Here is a 19434-nt window from a genome sequence, read left to right as displayed (position 1 = left end):
GAAATGGGATGGTTCGAGAGATTTCGGAGCTAGACAAGGAGAGGATTCAAGTGGGAGATCTAGGTGCGCTTTCTTGGACTACCATTACTCTTAATTTGTGTTGCTCTGATCAGATTCAGGGTTTCAGACCAAACTCAATAATCTTCGTGTGTACTTTGGTTGTTATGGGAATCTCCGTATCAGCATCAATGTTTAAAGCTCTAGATATTTTGGATATATCTCCCTTGGTATATTCGGCTTCTCCCATCTCCTCCCATGGATATTTTCAAACGGATGATTCATCACACGACATGATTTAAAAAACAAGCTGTTTGCATCATCACGCAACATATTAAAAATCGAAATGTTTGTATATAAAACTAGATTTCTCCTGATATGGCACTGGATTAGGCTTTGTGATATTATATCATGTCTTTATCGTCAACTTGGAACAGACTTGCGATTCACTAGTAGTTATCTAAAAATCTTGAAGAATATACATTTTACGTATATACATAAATCGTATAACCTTATCAATTGTAGCGTTGAACTATAACTATATTTATTGCCATTTTATGAAATAATGTCACCAGAATAAAATAGTGAATAGTCGTATAAAACAAGCATGCAACAATCAACGTTGAACTAACAAAGCAATGAGCATATATACACGTGGCACTGTATTACTCTATCTGTTTCATAATAAATGTCATTTTAACATTTTTTTTATTACATAAAATGTGTCAATTTACAATTCCAATGTAAATTATATTTATTTTCAGCTGAAAATTAATTGCAGACTGTATTGATTTTATAAATAATTTTATTTATCTCAAATACTATTGGTCAGAAAGTGTAATTAATAAACTTTATATATATTTCCGTCATTTTCTTAATCCGTGTGAAAAAATATCAAAATGATACTTAATTCAGAAACGAAACGGATTAAATATAAGATAAAATTGTATATGATTATCATTCATTAAATCCTTTTCAAACATTCACAATGTATATTAGCTTTCCATCTTCACTGAGTTAACAATATGCACAACTTGAAACTTATCTTCTACTGTACTTATATGACATTGACTAGTCTGACTCATAGTTGTTCTTTTTATCAAAATTAATTTAACATAGGAGAAAATCCAGAAACAGAGGAGTTTACACCGTTACTGGTTCAGTAGAAAGAGAATACAGAGCTGTTTTTGCTGAGGAGTCAGTTACAACATTTCCTAAATGCGGAATAAAATTAAAAGAGATAAATTCGAAAAAGTTTGCCAACATACTGATATCATGGAGAAACCCTTTCAAAACAACATCCTGAACCTGAGACTTCAAGATCAAAGATGAGGACCTTAGAGCAAGATTATCGGAGGTTTCTTAGGGGGTTGTTAAGGGGAGGGGGACCACATAGCGATAGGACCAATGCAAAAAAGGAGAGGAAAGTCGTTAACTAAGCGACGTCCTTGTTGAGTTTATTAACTGTTCGCGGGCCCCACTGAAACGTGGCGGCCAGCGATTGGTTCGTTTTTAATTTTTTTTTTTTTTAAATTCGAACAAAAACCAAAAAAAAAAAAATATAAGGACTTTAGATTTTGTTACGATAATGATGCCGTTAGAGTCAGAGAATACATTTAAACACCTGACATGTGAAGATACCGCTGCTTTGATTACTATCTGACTCCTAGTTTACTTTAACTATGGTAAAGATTAGCTCCAAAGTGTGATATATAGTAAAAACTAAAAAGTCTGCTTCTTCATTTAAAAATAAAAATTTATGCGTCTCTCCTCCACAATTTCTGTTTTTCTACTTTAGAAATATACTAACTTTAACAATTTATATTTTTTTTATCAAGAACGGCCTTATTTTTATCTTATTTGAATTTAAGGATATGGTTTGGCAACTAGGAGATGCCAGCTTTACTTTCGATAAGGACTCCAAACTCTGCCCAAAAGTAATTGACAATTAACAGCACTTATCAGTCATATTGGGTCCATAGCCTATTAAATTACAGCTACGTATTTTATGAAATGTATTTATTTCACTTTTCCCCAACTTTTGTCGTTCACTCGTTTGCAAATTGGTTGGAAGGTAGAATAAATTTTCTGTCTCCCTCTGAATATCATTTTTTTAGTTTTGTCTTCTTCAATCATCCATCCTACAATAAATATTCTTTTCACATCGAAATACGGCATTAAAAGGCATATTCCAAAATCGATTAGTTCCAACAAAAGAAAAACATTCAAAAATATGTTCTGTTAAAAACAGAAATAAACGATTCGGCGTATATATTTTCAAATCACCAAAAGGTAAAGAATATGATTTTAAAATACTAACTAGAATGTTTCACTTTTTATTGTTTTATTCATCAATTATCTATTATATTAAAACAGAAATACAAAATAATACTTACCTAATTTTAAGTCGATTATTACAGATTTTTATTTTATTTTCGATTAATTCTAACCAGTTTATTTATTATTTTCATTTAAATGTTTTATCACATATTTTACATTTCTTTTCCACTCTTTCAAATTATTTCATTAATTATATTTATCATAATAATTCGAAAACATTTATTTAACGTATTAACTATAATAATTTCACATGTTTAAATGAAATTATTTTATTAATGACAAGAATTCAAACCAGTTAACAAAATTATTTTGTTTATTTACATAATCAGTTTGACATGGACATTCATGTATATATTACAAATCGATTTGTACGAGATCGGGTTTTTGAATTTTAAAATTAAATTATGTTCGGATATTAAATATTTTTGACAATGTCCGATTTGAATTCTTCCGAGTCTGAATAAATTTTTATGTACATAAAAATATCTAAATAACTTATATATTTAAAAATATCACTAAAAATTATAAGAAAAGTCAAAACTAAATCTACATGGGCGTGCAGATCAAAACTCTAGTTAATTATTAAGTTTAGTATAGTTATATTGGTTGTGTTCCAAAAAAAAGTTATATTGATTAACTTTTTATTTATCGATTTTAAAAGTTAGCCATCTATTACTAGTTTAGGGGATAACTTCAAATCATAACTTGTGTTTTATTCTTATTCAGATGATACTAAAAATTAAGTTACTTATAGATCACGTAACTTGAACATATTTTAGATTAACTTCAGGGAACTTACAATTTTTTTTGGTAAATGTTAAATGGAACTTATAATTTTTGGATAACACTGTGAACCCATGACCAGGGGTATATTGATCCACGTATAGATCGAAGGAGATAATAACTGAAGAATTAAGTTATACAAATAACCATTGTTAGTTTTTTATTACCTTGGTTTTTATAGTATCAATCATCGATAGTTACAAAGTTATTTCTTCTCTTCATTTTATTTTTCTTCTTCAAAAAGGTAATTATATCATTGACTATTTCAATTTAAATCTGATTATAACATTTTTTCGTAAAGTTTACCAACATTGTCTTGTATTTTTTTTTTTTGTATTATCTTTCTTTCTACTGTGCACTCTAATAAACAATTTCAGTGGAAATAATATACATTTTGCAAAGCACAGTGGTTTACTAGTCAAAGTTTATAGACTTTTCTACTAGCGTTAGGGTACAATAACTAGAGAAAATACAATGTTGCAAGTAAAATCATTCGTTGCAGCCTTGTGCTGAGAAAAAAATTTGTCCATCAAAAATGTCATACATACATAATCATACATCAATCCAAATGTGATGAGTAGAAATACATCAAGTACGAATATGCAGAAGCGGCCCTTGGGCCAAACCAAGGAAGCAGTGGCTTCCGATCGTACTATTAAAAATAAAATTTCGGCCACAAATTCTTAAGAATTCCCTATAGTATAGTGGCAATATCTGCAATCCACAGGTTATCTTTGTCTAACCTGGGTTCAAACACAGAAAAACGGCCATTTCTTAAAAAAATTTGCTTCTGATCTTGAATTCCCTAGGACCGGTGCTGCGTATATGCAGCAGAAGTTAATCATAATATAATATATATTTTATTACATTTATATGATGATTAACTATCTGTTACATATAAGAATATGATGAACAGTTTCACGTTCTACGATGATGCAATCAATAATTTTTTTTTCAATAATTTGATTAGTACTAAAAGCATGTATATAGAGCAGATTCATATATATATATATATATATAAAGAATAAACCTAATTCAAATATATATATATCAAGAATAAACCTAATTCAAATTCAAAAACTATTTAAAATAGAGAATTATCATATCACATATATATATAATTCTCATTTATTTACATTTCTCGATGTGAGATATCTAATGCATATCTATATGTATTCATATTTGTAAAATATTAGATCACCCAAATAATGATCAAGCTTCGATTTATGGTTTTATCAGTTTCATAAGCTACATCAACCTATTAAACATTTAAACCAACATGTAAATGATCAATTATTTTAATAGGAAATCCTTAATAATCATTATTCAAAACGTTTGCTTGTGACTGATTTTTTTTTAATTGTAACACGTAAATCAAGTTTATCCTTAAAAAAAAGTTTATCTTTGGCATTATCAAAGTCTGCAATAAGGTCAAACCTAAGTTTTGTCCGCTCTAAAGACAAAACTCATGTACAGCGCATGTTGATGGGAACCAGGCGAAGATATTGTAAACATGAACTACATGTAACGGGACAAATAAAAGTATAACAAAAACATTTTGATGACATGTTTATTAGTACTAAAACATGAACTACAGATAAGAGGACAAATATAAGTATACCAAAAACAATTTGATGTCAGCATAAATCCTACTTCACATAAGTCGGTCAAATATTGTACCTAACAACACAATCTTTGCGAAGGGCATGTACAAACCAATTTGGTTTCTTCCTCTATCATACGTCTTTGTGCAATTTTGAAAATCATTGTCGGGTTAGTCGTTTTAGCCATTTATTCGTATTATGTATTACAAGTCACCATATCATTGGCTACGAAATTATGTATTATTTTAGGCCCTATAATTACGGTACTTGATTATCACGAATTTCCCAAATATAAATAATCACATGCATCTTGTAAATTTGGGAATTTTATGAGATTTTAGACAGAAAAACTTCATCAAACAGCATCGATTTCCCCCCCTTGAGTTTCACTATAACTTGACGAAAAGCTACTAATTAAAAAAATTCTCATGAGAATATTTTATGCATTTTACATAAGATTTCAACTTCAGTTGCATATAATGAATTTGAAAATTTTCCAAGTTGCACTGCTTTTTTTGTCCGTTCTGTATAATGCGGTCCACCACCTAATGACCAAAGCTTTAAAACTGCAAAATTAAAGAAAATTACTTGAGATTGTCAATGACGTGAATGTTAATCAACAAGAGGACGGCCACGTTGAAAGCTTTGAATTACAGCTAAACATATACTATCTATTTCCGTAAACTGTACTTACGTTTTTGGGCATAAAAACTGTGCTTACGTGAATATTCACATCTCTCTATATATAGCACAAAAGACGTGTTTTATTTCCGCCCAACCCAGCTCAGCTTTTTCTTTATTTTTCTCCTTCATCTTAGCTTCTTTTCCAACAAAATAAAAACTCCATTTTTTATCAAGAGGTTTCATATCGCAAGAACATTTTCTCGTACTTTTCCTCAGAGTTCCACACATTATTCAACAAGCTATAGGAGACTACGACTGCAAATTTCAAATCGTCAGGTTAGTGTTTATTTCATCTCTCATTTGCTTTGTTTTTGGCTTCTTGTTAGAGTCCATTTTATCAGAAAAATAAATAAACTATTTAGGGTTTTGATTTAGTTTTGCATATCCTTTCTTACGGAAATGTATAGGCAAATGCGATTATTGTATTTGCTTTAATCTCAACTTAGAGTTCTGTTTTCTTGTGTTTTTAAGCTCCCTTTTCCTCATTGTTCGTTCTTCTTTCTCAAACCAAAATGCTTTCAAAAACGACAAAGACTGGAACTAAACCCCACGATGCCAATAGATAACCCTACCTTTTAACGGAATTAGCTGTACGTAATGCGATGAAACCGGTTTACTTGTATATGTTGGATGATGAAACCGGTTTACTAGTATATAGGATGAAACCGCGTTATCAGCGATTGATTACCGGTTAGTGTTACAATAACCACAAGCCTTGTTATTGGTTACCTGTTAGAGTGTAACAATAACCACAAGCCTTGTTGCCCGGTCGGACCACAACTTTGCAGTGGACCCGATGAGTTGATCGGTACAGCTTAACTACTCACCACACAATTGATTAAAAATCTTCGTTACTTTTGATTTTTTTGTTTTTTCTTGTTTTTTACAGGAGTTTTGTTTTAATAACTATTAACAATTTAGTATCCATTAACAATCATACTTCAAGTGTAATCTCCTATAATAAATCTTGTACATGACGACTCCTACTCAATAATATACAAAATATAGCTTTCCTTAAAAAAAGTATCTCAAACATATTTTTTTGTGTATCACCCTATTTAAATTACACAATATACCATTTAGTTAAGGATTTGCTAGAAAATTGGTTATCTATCAAATATATCACTTCGATCATGACAATCGGTACAAATACTTCTTATTACAGCAGTAAATTTACTATTCTCAAATAATATTCGGAAGATTACCGTACACAAATTTAATAACCTGGAAACCAAAAGAAAAATTGAAACAATAGTTTAAATAGTATATATATATATATATATATATATATATACTTTGTTCGCTTTTATGATGATGGTTGTTTGATTTGAGAGGAGTTTTACCTTTTAAGGATCCCAATACATATCTATACTTATAGTTTTTTTGAAAACTTTTTAGCGACCTAAAGATTTGCTGTCACAGACTACAGTCTTCCGGTCTACCAACTGAGCTAAGGTCGGTTGTTATCTATACTTATAGTTTTCTAGTGCAAATGTTATGATCAACAAAACGTAGTTGTACTTTTTATAGCACACGATATCCACTACACGGTAAGTGTAGTCGGAATCCATTCAGCTGAAAACCCAGCTTAGTTGCTGCCTGGCTGGACCACTATCCTTTGCTAATGCTATTTAGGTAGATGTTTATACGTGGAGAATTTAGGTAAGATTGGCTAGATAATGTTTTTGTTTATATAGTAAAAACTGATTCTACTTTATCATGAGTTCATGGTTTTCGAAAATTTAAACCCCAAATCTATTTTTCTAGATTAGGAAGATATGCTATAGAGAATAATAAATGAATAACAGAGAAAAAGAGGTGTCAATCTAATGGATCAAGAACTCGCCAGAGAATAATAAATCTAACAGAGAATATTCCTTAATATAGTCTTTGCTTTAACCATCTAAAATTTTATAAATGCATTGAGTTGACTTCAAGGGTTACATGATAACATGAATAAATCAATGATACATGTCAAGTGAAAAGATTACTTATTTTTGTAGACTAAAAATAAAGCAAATTCAATTGACGTTTTTGTTACAGGAGAATTTTAATTTAAAAATGGAGGAGAGTTCAAGTTGTGTGCAAATACAAGTAGAAGAGGAGCTGCCAACTTTACTGAGACGAGCCACAACAGAAGAAATGCTTGGCTTTGACAATTACAAAGAGAGTAATCTTCCTCTTCCCCACTTCGTCAGTCGTTTTCATCATTCTCATGCCTCCACAACTAATTTGGTATTATATTATTTATTTAACTTATTGCCTTCCATTTATCAAAAAAAAAAACTTATCGCCTTCCACATTCGCAAACATTAGGTTAAAAGTTATTATATAAATAAGTCTAACCAGTTCATGTTACATATATATATGAATAGAGTGGTCAAGAAGCATCAAGAGAAGCAATGGAAGAGACTACACCATGGATGATGCCCAAACACCAAAGGAAACCATCACTTTCAATGCCAACTTCACCAAACGTTCTAATGATCTCCGATCCGACATCTTCGTCTTCCGACAGCAACAACAACATTGGTGGGTCAACAACTGGCAAATCCGTCAAGTTCATCTCTCAGCCGATGGCCAAAGTCTCATCTCTCTACTTGGAAACCGGCAACGATGATGATGATCGTTATCATCATGGTCATCATCATCATCATCATCATCAGAGCGGTCGTCTTCAAAATCAAAACCCGGCGATGCATAAGCTTAAGGATCACAGGTACAACTCGTTCAAGACATGGTCAGGGAAACTCGAGAGACAGTTTACAAGAAAACCGGCTTCTATTGAACCGGAAACACCAAACCGGGCTAAGGAGAATTTAAATACACATGAAGCCATGCCTGTGGACCGTTACTATGATGCCTTGGAAGGTCCTGAACTAGAGACTCTCCGGGTACATATATATACCTACTCTTGTTTTTTTTTAAGTATACTTACTCTCTTTTTTTCGTAATCATTTCAAATTTTATACGGTTAGCAACTTATTTAGAGAATTATTAACGCATAAACAACCCAACATATGATTAGGCTATATATATTTAGTAGTGACATTTTTTCTAATTCTCTTTCAATTTTTTGAACGTTGCAGCCTCAAGAAGAGATCGTTCTACCAAGTGAACAAACATGGCCGCTTCTTCTCCGTTACCCAATATCCACCTTTGGTATGTGCCTTGGAGTGAGCAGCCAAGCTATTATGTGGAAAACCCTAGCCACAGCCGAGCCAACCAAGTTCCTCCACATACCACTATGGATCAACGAGGCTCTATGGTTCATCTCAGTCGCTTTAATCCTCACCATCGCCACCATATACCTCCTCAAAATCATCCTCTACTTCGAAGCCGTACGCCGAGAATACTACCATCCCATCAGAATCAACTTCTTCTTCGCTCCTTTCATTTCTCTACTCTTCTTAGCACTCGGTGTCCCACCTTCCATAGCTACAGATCTGCCACAGTTCCTTTGGTACCTCCTCATGTTTCCTTTCATCTGTCTCGAGCTCAAAATCTACGGTCAATGGATGTCGGGTGGCCAACGCAGGCTCTCCCGAGTCGCCAACCCGACGAACCATCTCTCGATCGTTGGAAACTTTGTGGGGGCGTTGCTCGGTGCAAGCATGGGGCTTAAGGAAGGACCGATATTTTTCTACGCAGTTGGGATGGCTCATTACTTGGTCCTGTTTGTTACACTCTACCAAAGACTACCGACCAATGAGACTTTGCCTAAAGATCTTCACCCTGTCTTCTTTCTCTTCGTCGCGGCCCCAAGTGTTGCTTCCATGGCTTGGGCTAAGATCACTGACTCCTTTGACTATGGTTCCAAAGTTTGTTATTTCATCGCTATGTTCCTCTACTTCTCATTGGTACGTTTCACATCTACTTTAGACCCAACGTGTTCCTTTTTTTTTCTTTTTTTTTTGTCACTGAAACGTGTTACTAATACAAATCTTCTCTTTGTTTTGCATGAATCTTATAGGCTGTTCGGATTAATTTCTTTCGTGGAATCAAGTAAGTTTTTTTTTAAAAACTTTTATTTTGTGGAAGGAAGTTTTAAATATCTCTGACCCTTTTTTTTTTCTTTTTATAGATTTTCACTGTCTTGGTGGGCGTATACATTTCCAATGACCGGAGCTGCAATTGCGACCATCAGGTACGCAACGGTAGTAAAGAGCACTATGACTCAAGTCATGTGTGTGATCCTCTGCGCCATTGCGACACTAGTCGTTTTCGCACTGCTCATAACCACCATCATCCATGCCTTTGTCACCTGCGAACTTTTCCCCAATGACTACGCCATAGCCATCAGCAACCGGCCGAGACCCAAACAGAGTAGCCACCACCGCTGGCTGGACCAACTGAGAAACGTGAGCTCAGAGAACATCGAGAATTACTTGAAGTTCACGGACTCAGACAGCAGTCATAGTAATGATCTAGAAGCTGGCAATAATGGCAAAGCTCAAGAGAGCGATTCCGCATAAATCAATACACGCCATTGAAGAATTTTACAACCCCATGGAATAATCGAGTCGTAGTATCTAAAATTTTGGTTTTGATATGTTGTCAGTGTCTCTGACACAAGTGAGGAACCGAGTAGCCTAAGTGTTTGGTTGCTATGGTTCTAATGAGCATGTGTAAAACTAGTAGTAAAACAAATGGTAACGATAGTGGTTATCAGAGTATAGTAGTATGCAAACTCTTTTTGTTCCAATAAATAAAAAAAGTTTTGAGGGTTTATCATTGTATTAACAGTTCTCTTCCATCTAAACTTTAACAAATAAAACAATGGAGAAGCAGAGTAAGACAAGATGTTCAACCAAAGGAACAGGATCCTTGGCAAATCAACAGAGTCATCACTATATCATTACATAATTTTCTGCAAGAAAGATGTGAACAATACAGAAGAAGTGGAGTCATGTTGGCTCTAGTCAGACTAGCTAAGCCAACTAAAGAGCTTCAGTTTCTCACTAGCGTTTTTCAAGAACTTAATGGATACATGAATATCTTGATACCAAAGGGGGATTAAGATCAAAGTTAACACCCAAACAAAAAAAAATCATTAAATAACCCAAACATCTCAAAAGGTAGGAGCCTAATGGGTGGTACTATAATTAGGAAAAGCTGGAAAATTAGATTAGTTAGACCCTTTGAAGTTGGTTCAACTGAAACCTTTTGTATCCGAATAGGTTCTTCTTACTCACATATTAAGTGTACTTTTTTAGAAAAGGGAACCATGTTTCTTAACTGGTGAAGATTAGCAAAGACCTTTAACCCAACACAACAAGGCGACTGGTGTCGTCACGCGCCTCTCATTGAGAGTGGTTCTTCTTAAAATGTAGTTTTTGATTAGTAAAACTAATTTTTTCAATTTTTTTATATATATATGATAATATAGTCACGTTCTAATAGCTAGAAACTTTATTTACTAGTTTTGAAGACTTTAAAATTTCTAAATTTATTGGTCTAGGAGTAACCATACTATTTTATTTTTTCTTGACATCATGTTGTTTTAGGTATTTTCAAGGGAACTGCATGCCGTTTTGTACTATTTTAACATCATAACTTTTTGTTCATTTTAATGGGAACCGCATGAAGTTTGTCGCACACACACAAACAGAAATCAACAACCTCAAGAAACATAAGGCATAGGAACGAATCTAAAGTTAAGTTCTCAAAGAAAAGAGACAAAACCTAGTTGTTCCTATACAAAAGATTTGGATTGCAAACATACCAGAATCCACCCATTTCAACTCAGCAACATTCAGCCACCAAAGAAAGAGAAGAACCCACGTTTCTTATGCTCTTCCTCCACCACAAAAACCTTCATACTATCCTGCTCCACAAGCCTCCAAGCCGCCTGCTCAAACGCCAGCCCTGCAAGCATCGGAGGCTTGTTCAGACACCAGCGGAAACCCGCGGTTCGTGCTTCTGATGACCTCAGAGTCTTCAGGAATCACACCGAGCAACGACAAATCTAACATCTCCTGAACATCCAACACAGACATCATATCATATCTTCTCCTCTGATCATATCAGTCTCAACTATATTCACAACCATCTTAATATCTCTAATCCCATCGCACTCTAAACAAACCAGTAACCCTATCAGCTAAAGGTAGCCAGAGAACAGAGGAGAAAAGCTTTGTATTTTAGTTAATATTACTGAAGTTTATTCATTTGAAAACTTGGATACAACTTGAGCCTTAGCTCTTTATTTATACAATAGCAAAGAAGGATCTAGTAACGTCACAGCTGTCATAACAGCTCATTCATCTGCACCTCGGAGCGCGTCAAATCTGTTGCGCAAGGAGAGAGCTTTATCAGCGTGAGTCGTACTCTTGACCACGTCTGTTGCTCTGTTTTGTCTCGTTCTGCAGAGAGCCGTTGAAGATGATGATCGTTTGGGCTGAAGACAAGTGAGGCCCAATGTTGTATTGCTTTCTGGCCCGTTGGATCTAATACTCCCGCGCAAACTCGAGGTGGGAGGAAACGCAACTCCGAGTTTGGATCGTAGGTTGAAGAAGCTCTGCTGAGGTAGAGATTTTGTAAACACATCTGCTAGCTGCTGTACCGCCGGAATATGCTTGACCACAAGAGAACCGTTGGCTACCTTTTCTCGAGCAAAATGATAATGTGTGGCAAAATGTTTCGACTTGCGGTGAAGAACAGGATTTGCAGTGAGCTGAACTGCAGAGAGATTGTCGCAGAAGACTTCTGCTGCGTTCAACTGCTTGACACCGATGCTCAGCAGGAGCCCGTTTATCCACTCTAATTCAGCTGCTGTGTCAGAGAGAGTACGGTACTCGGCTTCAGTTGAGGATCGAGCTACAGAGTCCTGTTTCTTGGCTGACCAGGATATCAGATTAGATCCGAGAAAGATGCAGAATCCTCCTGAAGATCTTCTAGTATCTTGGCAACCTGCCCAGTCACTGTCACAGTAAGCTCGGAGTCGTGAGTCAGTGTTTGATTCCAGATAAAGTCCCATGTTGAGAGTTCCTTTCAAGTAGCGCAGAATTTGCTTCAGATGGTTGAAATCAGACACTGTTGGCTCATGCATCTTCTGACATACAAGATTAACCGCAAACTGTATATCCGGGCGTGTCAGTGTAAGGTATTGTAGCTTTCCGGCAAGGCTTCTGAAGTAAGTGGGGTTGTCAAAGACCTGATCTTGATGTGGAACTCGATCAAGCTGCAGCGGTAGAGGAGTAGGCATTGGCGCACAATCGAGCATTCCTGCAGCCTGTAGTAGATCAGAAGCATATTTCTCCTGGTTAAGAAACAAGCCATTCGGTGTGAAGTGAGCTTGGATCCCAAGGAAATAGCTTAGAGGCCCCATATCTTTCATGCGAAATTGTTTATTGAGTTCTTGAAGAAGTCTCTGAATCAGTGCTGTGTTGTTTCCTGTCAAGACCATATCGTCAACGTACAGTAACAGGAAGATCACATCTTTATCCTTCAAGTAGACAAACAGAGAGGCGTCTTTGACGTTGCACTGAAAGCCAAATTCAAGCAGAAAAGAGCTAAATTTGTCGAACCAAGCTCGAGGCGCTTGTTTAAGGCCGTAGATAGCTTTGTGTAGAAGGCAAACATGGTCTGGATGAGCTTTGTCTTCAAATCCTGGAGGTTGTCTCATATATACTGTCTCTGTTAAGTCTCCATGAAGAAAAGCGTTCTTCACGTCTAGTTGCTTCATTTCCCATCGATTCACTACTGCAAAGTGAAGAATTGTTCTTACTGTTGCAGTTCTGACAACCGGGCTGTAGGTTTCAAGGAAGTTCACTCCTTCTTTCTGCTCATTTCCTCGTGCAACAAGCCTGGAGCGAAGTTTCAACAGAGTCCCATCTGCATTGAGTTTCACTCGGTGAACCCATCCAGAGCCAATAGGTTTTACTCCTTTAGGCAGAGGAACTAGGCTCCATGTTCCTGTTTCTTCACAAGATCCTATCTCTTCACCCATTGATCCATTCCAGCCGGGATCATTTAAGGCTTCAGCCAAAGTCTTTGGAACTTGAGGAAGTCCTCTGACTGTGAAGAGTGCATATCGCGGATTAGGTTTCTGGACTCCTACTTTACCACGAGTAGTCATCTTGTGTGTATTAGCAGGTGGTTCGACTGGAGCTTCCACATCCTGAGCATTTGGTTGATCATCATCATCAGAAGAGCTTTCAGAGGAGGATGATAACACTGGTTGAGCTTGAACAGGAGGAAGAGTAGTAACTGGACTTGTTGGTGGTGAGAGAGGAACAAGCATTGTCGGTCCTACTTCTTCAGGAGCTGAGGAAGTGTCTTCAGATACTGTCACAGAAATTGCAGGAAACTGCAGACGCCAAGCAGAACTGAGGGGTGAGGTTGTGGGTGGTAAAAGATGCTTGTAGACATCTGTATATGGCAATCTTGATTCGTCGAACAGAACATGTCTGTTGATGTATACACGACCTGTTGGAGGATGGTAACAGCGATAGCCCTTGAACTTCTCATTGTAACCAAGGAATACACAGAGAAGAGACTTCGGATCAAACTTATTATGAGCATATGGTCGGAGATATGGGTAGCATGCTGAACCAAAGACTCTCAAAGCTGTGTAGACAGGCGGTTTTCCATTCAGTAGCTCAAAGGGACTAACCATTCTGTCATTTACTGAAGACGGAAGTAGATTGCCAAGAAACGATGCGGTATAAAATGCTTCAACCCATAGCTCATAAGGAAGATGGCCTTGATAAAGCATCGACAGTCCCAGCTCTGTAATGTATCGATGGCGCCGTTCAGCGATACCGTTCTGCTCAGGGGTGTGTGGGCATGAGACGATGTGTTTTATCCCCGTTATAGTAAAGTGGTCATTGAGAGACTTTTTATGAATTCACCACCACCATCAGATTGAAATATTGAAATCTTCTGTTTATAAAGGTTCTCTACTTGAGCTTGAAAAACTTTGAAGACTGAAAACACATCTGACTTTAACTTAAGGGGATAAAACCAACAGAATCTTGAGTAATTGTCAATAAACACTACATAGTAACGAAAGCCTTGAACTGATGTAACAGGTGCAGGCCCCCAAACGTCGCAGTGGATTCTCTCAAGAACTCTGCTTGATCTTGAAACTGAACTAGAGAAAGGTAGCTTGCACGTCTTGCCTACTTGACATGCTTCACACAACTGCTGAGACAGCTTATTGAAAGAAATGGCCTTTATTGTTGAAAGATACTTGAGGACTTGATCGTTGGGATGACCGAGTCTCATATGCCTCTCTATCGCTTGTTGCTTGCTGACGTGACGAGTAGAAAGCTTGAAACTGAGAGCCATCCAACCGATACAAGCCCTTAACTTTGCTTCCCTGACTGATGACCTTGCGGGTTTGCTTGTCCTTAACACAGACAGTGGTACCATCAAACGTAAACTTACAGGGTAATCATCCGTAAGCTTGGAAACAGATAACAGAGATTTGGTTATTTCTGGACAAACGAGTACATCAAGAAGAGGAAGGGTACCTGATCCTGATGAGATCGAAGCAGAACCCACATGTGTGATGGGTAGGAATTCATCGTTGCCTACCATCACTTGATCACCACCACTGTAAGCATGAGCTTCATCAAGGTGACTTGCAGAGTTTGTGACATGATGAGATGAGCCGCTGTCTGGATACCACTCGGCTCCACCGGTGTTTTGATTGGTGGTAGTGAGGACGTTGGCTTGGGGAGGAGGAGGGTCGTTGACAACGAAGCTTTCATCGAACCTCCAGTGACATTTGTATGCTGCGTGACCATACTTGCCACAGATTTGACAGGTTGGACGCTGACCACCGGAGTTTCTGTTCGCAGTCTGACCGAACTGTTGAGGAAAGCCGCGTCCTTGAGTAGTGTAGGAGCCACGACCTCGGTATCCTCCACGGTTTTGACCCCTACCACGACCAGAGTATCCTCCACGGTTCGTGTAATAAGCCTGATGCGGAGTAGCTTCAGTGGTTTGTTCATACGATTGAAGCTTGTCGTCAAAGCCGGTGAGCTTGTGTACAACATCTTCGAAGCATGGACCAGGAAGACTATCCATTGAATGCTCTATAACCGTGCATACAGCTTCATACTCTTTGCCTAAACCATTGAGGACTCCATAGATCTTTTCTTGCTCTGTAATAGGAGATCCTATAGAGTCAAGCTGGTCGCAGAGTGACTTTATGTCAGAGAGATAGGTCGCCATAGTTTTGTTTCCTTTCTTCATGGTTTGGATGCGCCGGTGAAGATCCATTTTTCTTGATGCAGAGACACGGTTGTACTTCTTCGCCAGCGCCATCCAGACGTCATGAGAGGTATGAAGACCGTAAACGGACTTGAGCGCATCTTCTGATAGGGTTCCATAGAGCCATGCCAGGATGAGCTGATCCTTTTGGATCCACTTGTTGAACTCAGGGTTAGCGGCTTGTGTTTCTTCTTCGCCGTTGATGACAGTGATGGTTGGAGGAGGGCGCGGGTGGTCAACGGTGACGTAGCCGAGAAGCGCCTGACTGGATAGAAACTGCTCAAATTGCAGCTTCCACAGAAGGTAGTTTCCTTCCTTGAGTTTCAGAGTAACGACATGAGTGAGCGTGAGAGCTGTAACAGCAACTGTATCTTGATTCCCATCCATCGCCGAGCTCTGATACCATAAAGGTAGCCAGAGAACAGAGGAGAAAAGCTTTGTATTTTAGTGAATATTACTGAAGTTTATTCATTTGAAAACTTGGATACAACTTGAGCCTTAGCTCTTTATTTATACAATAGCAAAGAAGGATCTAGTAACGTCACAGCTGTCATAACAGCTCATTCATCTGCACCTCGGAGCGCGTCAAATCTGTTGCGCAAGGAGAGAGCTTTATCAGCGTGAGTCGTACTCTTGACCACGTCTGTTGCTCTGTTTTGTCTCGTCTGCAGAGAGCCGTTGAAGATGATGATCGTTTGGGCTGAAGACAAGTGAGGCCCAATGTTGTATTGCTTTCTGGCCCGTTGGATCTAATATCAGCGTCCCTAAGCGCCGTGTTATCCGGAGTCGTCACAAGAACCGCCTCGTTCGCTGTGGCTTCCGAGGGTTTAGTGTTTTATCGGGTTTTTCAGATTCCGGTTTATAGTTTCTTCACGGTCTAACCGGTTTAAGATTCTCCAACCCAACAAGAAACAAACAAACACACACAATGTGTGAGATACCAGTACAGCACTTTGGTTTCCCGGTTTATGTAATGATGATGACTATGAACACTCTCTACATACATAAGCTATTAGTACATTATCATCGGTCTCAAAACTCTTTTCAACATTTCTTGTCGGGTTTCTCATTTGAGACTCATCTCCTTCTCTCTCATTCATTAATTTTTATTATCTTTAGTTTTTAGTGTTACGAATTTCATTGAGATAATGGAACTGAGAAAGATGCAAAGCATACTTAAAGGTTTCAACATATAACTTAGATAGAATCATAGTAGAACAACACTAGGAAAGCTTTATAATAACACCAAATTAGCAAAAGATACCAAAACATATCACATCATTCGCTTACAGCACTTGCATATGTTACTATAAAGTGAAACGTAAATTTTTCTTACCATACTTAGACTTGTTTGATAAACATAATTATTACTTGGTGCGGATACTAAGACTTGGAGGAGCGTAAACAAGAAGCTCATCATCATGCTCAAACTCAGCCATGTCCGTTTCAGGTAGTGTCACCCATGCTTCTACCCCTTCACCGTCCTTTGCGTCCATTAACACAACCTGAGTCTTGTCAACGGAACCTGGTGCAACCCAAACCGGAAACCCCCAGCCAAAGTCTGCATCGTAAAACGACATTCTGCACCAGCTAGAAACAGCATATGTCTCTGCTTCAGGACTTACCTCACACAAAAAGCTCAGCATGGCGCTTACGATTCTCTCTTTGGCGGCCTCGTCGCTATTTGTATCCGAGTCTTCGGAATCCTTTGTGATCAGCTCATTGAGTTCCTCCTTAGTCTTTCGCAGCTTAGACACAGTTTCTTGAATCTCCATTTTATTCTCTGATGTCTCTTTCAGTAAAGGCAAAAAGAAAAAGTTTCCGATTGCCTTGCGTGGCAAGAAAGATAAAGGAACTCTAGGGCGCAAGTTCATTGTATGTGTTATGGCAAACTCTGTGACCGCCTCTGTCTTTGGCCGCCTCGAATTTGTCATACATCTCAACAGCAGCGCCGTGATGGATTCGACGCGGGTGGCTTGTGTCACAAGTAAGGCGCATGAAGCCCTGATTTTTAGCTTTTCAATCATCAAAGGACCAAAAACAAAGCTCTTGGTCTTAGATTTTGTTTTCTGTTCGAGAAACGGAGGAAACTCGACAGAGATATCAGCAGGAGGGAAGAAAACCGACCCCGAGAACTCAGGATTCACGGTGTCAGCAAACCCTTTCGCAGCCTTAGTCCAGCTGCGAACAAACATAGACAACGAGGCCGCGTCGCATAGCTTGTGAGAGGCACTAACAGCAACAGCGAAGCCTCTGTCTCTGAAGAAAACGACATTGACATGCAACAGTGGCCAGGTTCCTGGATCTGCACGGTCTGGAGAGACAATGAGTTTGTGAACCAAACCAGCATCTGATGGGTTTCTCAAAACATCCGAGAGAAGTACATCGGCTCGTGCCTTTGTAAACAGAGCTCCCTCGTCGTTGCAATCGACAGTAACGCCTTCTTTGATACGTCCAGCGAGTGGATAAAATAGAGAAAGAGTCTGAGAGAGTGAGTTCTTGAGCTTCTGAACAAGAATCTCTTCTTGGTCTGGTTGATGATCATCGTAGAAGAAAATGGCGGAAACGTATGTTGTGGGAAGAAATTGATCAAAGAGAGAAAGATGAAGAGTTTGGAGATGATTAGGTGAATCAGGTTTGATCACTTCTTTGCTTAAGATCTCTAGCTTCATTGCCATTCGGTTCTTTTAGAGCAAAAAGATTCAAAAGGTGTTTGAAAGTTGCTCAAATCGTTACTATGTATGTTAACATATATAGACATGAATCTGGCACGATGGATATGGCGACGATAATTAGTAGATAATACTTTCTACATTTGTATGGTTTATGGTTAGTGGTAACTATTCATTGTTTTGTACTAAGGCAATGACTTTTAAGAGATGAATTAGATAGGGGGTGATCTAAGTACTGTTTATTTATGTTGGTTGCCTCATTTGAAGGACGAGTTCGGCACCGTTATTTTTCCAAAAGCATTTTTTTTCAACGCCCACCCGATTTGTTTCAGAAGAGTACGTCTCTTTTGTTGTATGTTGAAACTTATGGCTATATTACAAGATGCTTGTCGGAATATAGCAAATGTGCATATACATTAAATTTCTAAAAAGGACCGTACATCTATCTAATCTATTAAAAGTGAAGTACAAATTAAAATTACCCTTTAGATTTACACAAAATTTACAACTCAATGCCACTGAAATATTTATTGAATCTACCTTTAATATTCTTTTCCTTTTCTATTTTATTAATATATTTCCTAAATTTATTATTAGCTTAGAAATAAGCAACAATAACATTAACATTGCTCCTAAATTTATACAACATCGTAATTACTCAATCCTCACTTCGTAAACGAATCTGTACAAAACTGGGTTAGATTTATGTATATAACCAAACTGATACAAATCTACAAACCCAGTTTTTATTAATGAAATCAGATATATAAGCTTGACGTGTAACAAAGTCATTAACATCTATCTTATTAAAACAGAAACATTACAACTTCTTCTAGGTGGATTTTTAAAGTTGGACCTTATGTAATTAATGCTATATTAATCTACTTATTATTAGACATACATTTTTATAAATAATTAATATCAACCATTACCATAGTTTTTCACTTATTACCTTATTATTATATCCACTACGCATGTTTCCTTATATTGCATATATTTTACTATAATCTAGGTACATCCACTAGCATATTATACTATAAGATAAATTATTAATAATACATCTACTAACATATAATACTATACGACAGATTACTAATAATACAATATATTATATGTATTCATTAACTTGC

General features: G+C 37.2%; 2 protein-coding genes across 4 annotated transcripts; one reads left to right on the top strand and one right to left on the bottom strand.

Moving 5' to 3' along the window:
- Positions 1–5487: 5487 nt before the first annotated feature.
- Positions 5488–10137, top strand: LOC108823400 (S-type anion channel SLAH3). Of its 3 annotated transcripts, XM_056993360.1 has the most exons (7): positions 5488–5684; positions 6807–6863; positions 7452–7643; positions 7784–8302; positions 8498–9268; positions 9382–9413; positions 9493–10137. In XM_056993360.1, exons 3-7 carry the CDS (start codon positions 7470–7472, stop codon positions 9881–9883), a joined length of 1887 nt encoding a protein of 628 aa, XP_056849340.1. In that variant the 5' UTR covers positions 5488–5684; positions 6807–6863; positions 7452–7469; the 3' UTR covers positions 9884–10137. The 3 variants fall into 3 exon arrangements, with proteins under 3 accessions (XP_056849340.1, XP_018452094.2, XP_056849341.1); XM_018596592.2 differs by lacking the exon at positions 6807–6863; XM_056993361.1 differs by lacking the exons at positions 5488–5684; positions 6807–6863 and having other exon boundaries at positions 7450–7578.
- Positions 10138–16856: 6719 nt separating this feature from the next.
- Positions 16857–18335, bottom strand: LOC108826686 (BAHD acyltransferase At5g47980). The gene has a single exon (XM_018600066.2). The coding sequence runs from the start codon at positions 18308–18310 to the stop codon at positions 17000–17002; it is 1311 nt and encodes a 436-aa protein (XP_018455568.2). The 5' UTR covers positions 18311–18335; the 3' UTR covers positions 16857–16999.
- Between the last annotated feature and the right edge of the window lie 1099 nt (positions 18336–19434).

Source organism: Raphanus sativus, chromosome 9 (assembly GCF_000801105.2).
Source record: "Raphanus sativus cultivar WK10039 chromosome 9, ASM80110v3, whole genome shotgun sequence".
Lineage (NCBI taxonomy): Eukaryota > Viridiplantae > Streptophyta > Magnoliopsida > Brassicales > Brassicaceae > Raphanus > Raphanus sativus.
Note: the sequence above shows the minus strand (reverse complement) of the source record. Positions and strands in the feature narration are given on the sequence as shown.

Coding starts and splice junctions, on each gene's coding strand:
- LOC108826686 (XM_018600066.2), bottom strand. CDS start 18,310: ATGGCAATGAAGCTAGAGATCTTAAGCAAAGAAGTGATCAAACCTGAT.
- LOC108823400 (XM_018596592.2), top strand. CDS start 7,470: ATGGAGGAGAGTTCAAGTTGTGTGCAAATACAAGTAGAAGAGGAGCTG. Junction 7,644..7,783: donor ATGCCTCCACAACTAATTTG/GTATTATATTAT, acceptor ATATATGAATAG/AGTGGTCAAGAAGCATCAAG. Junction 9,414..9,492: donor AATTTCTTTCGTGGAATCAA/GTAAGTTTTTTT, acceptor TTCTTTTTATAG/ATTTTCACTGTCTTGGTGGG.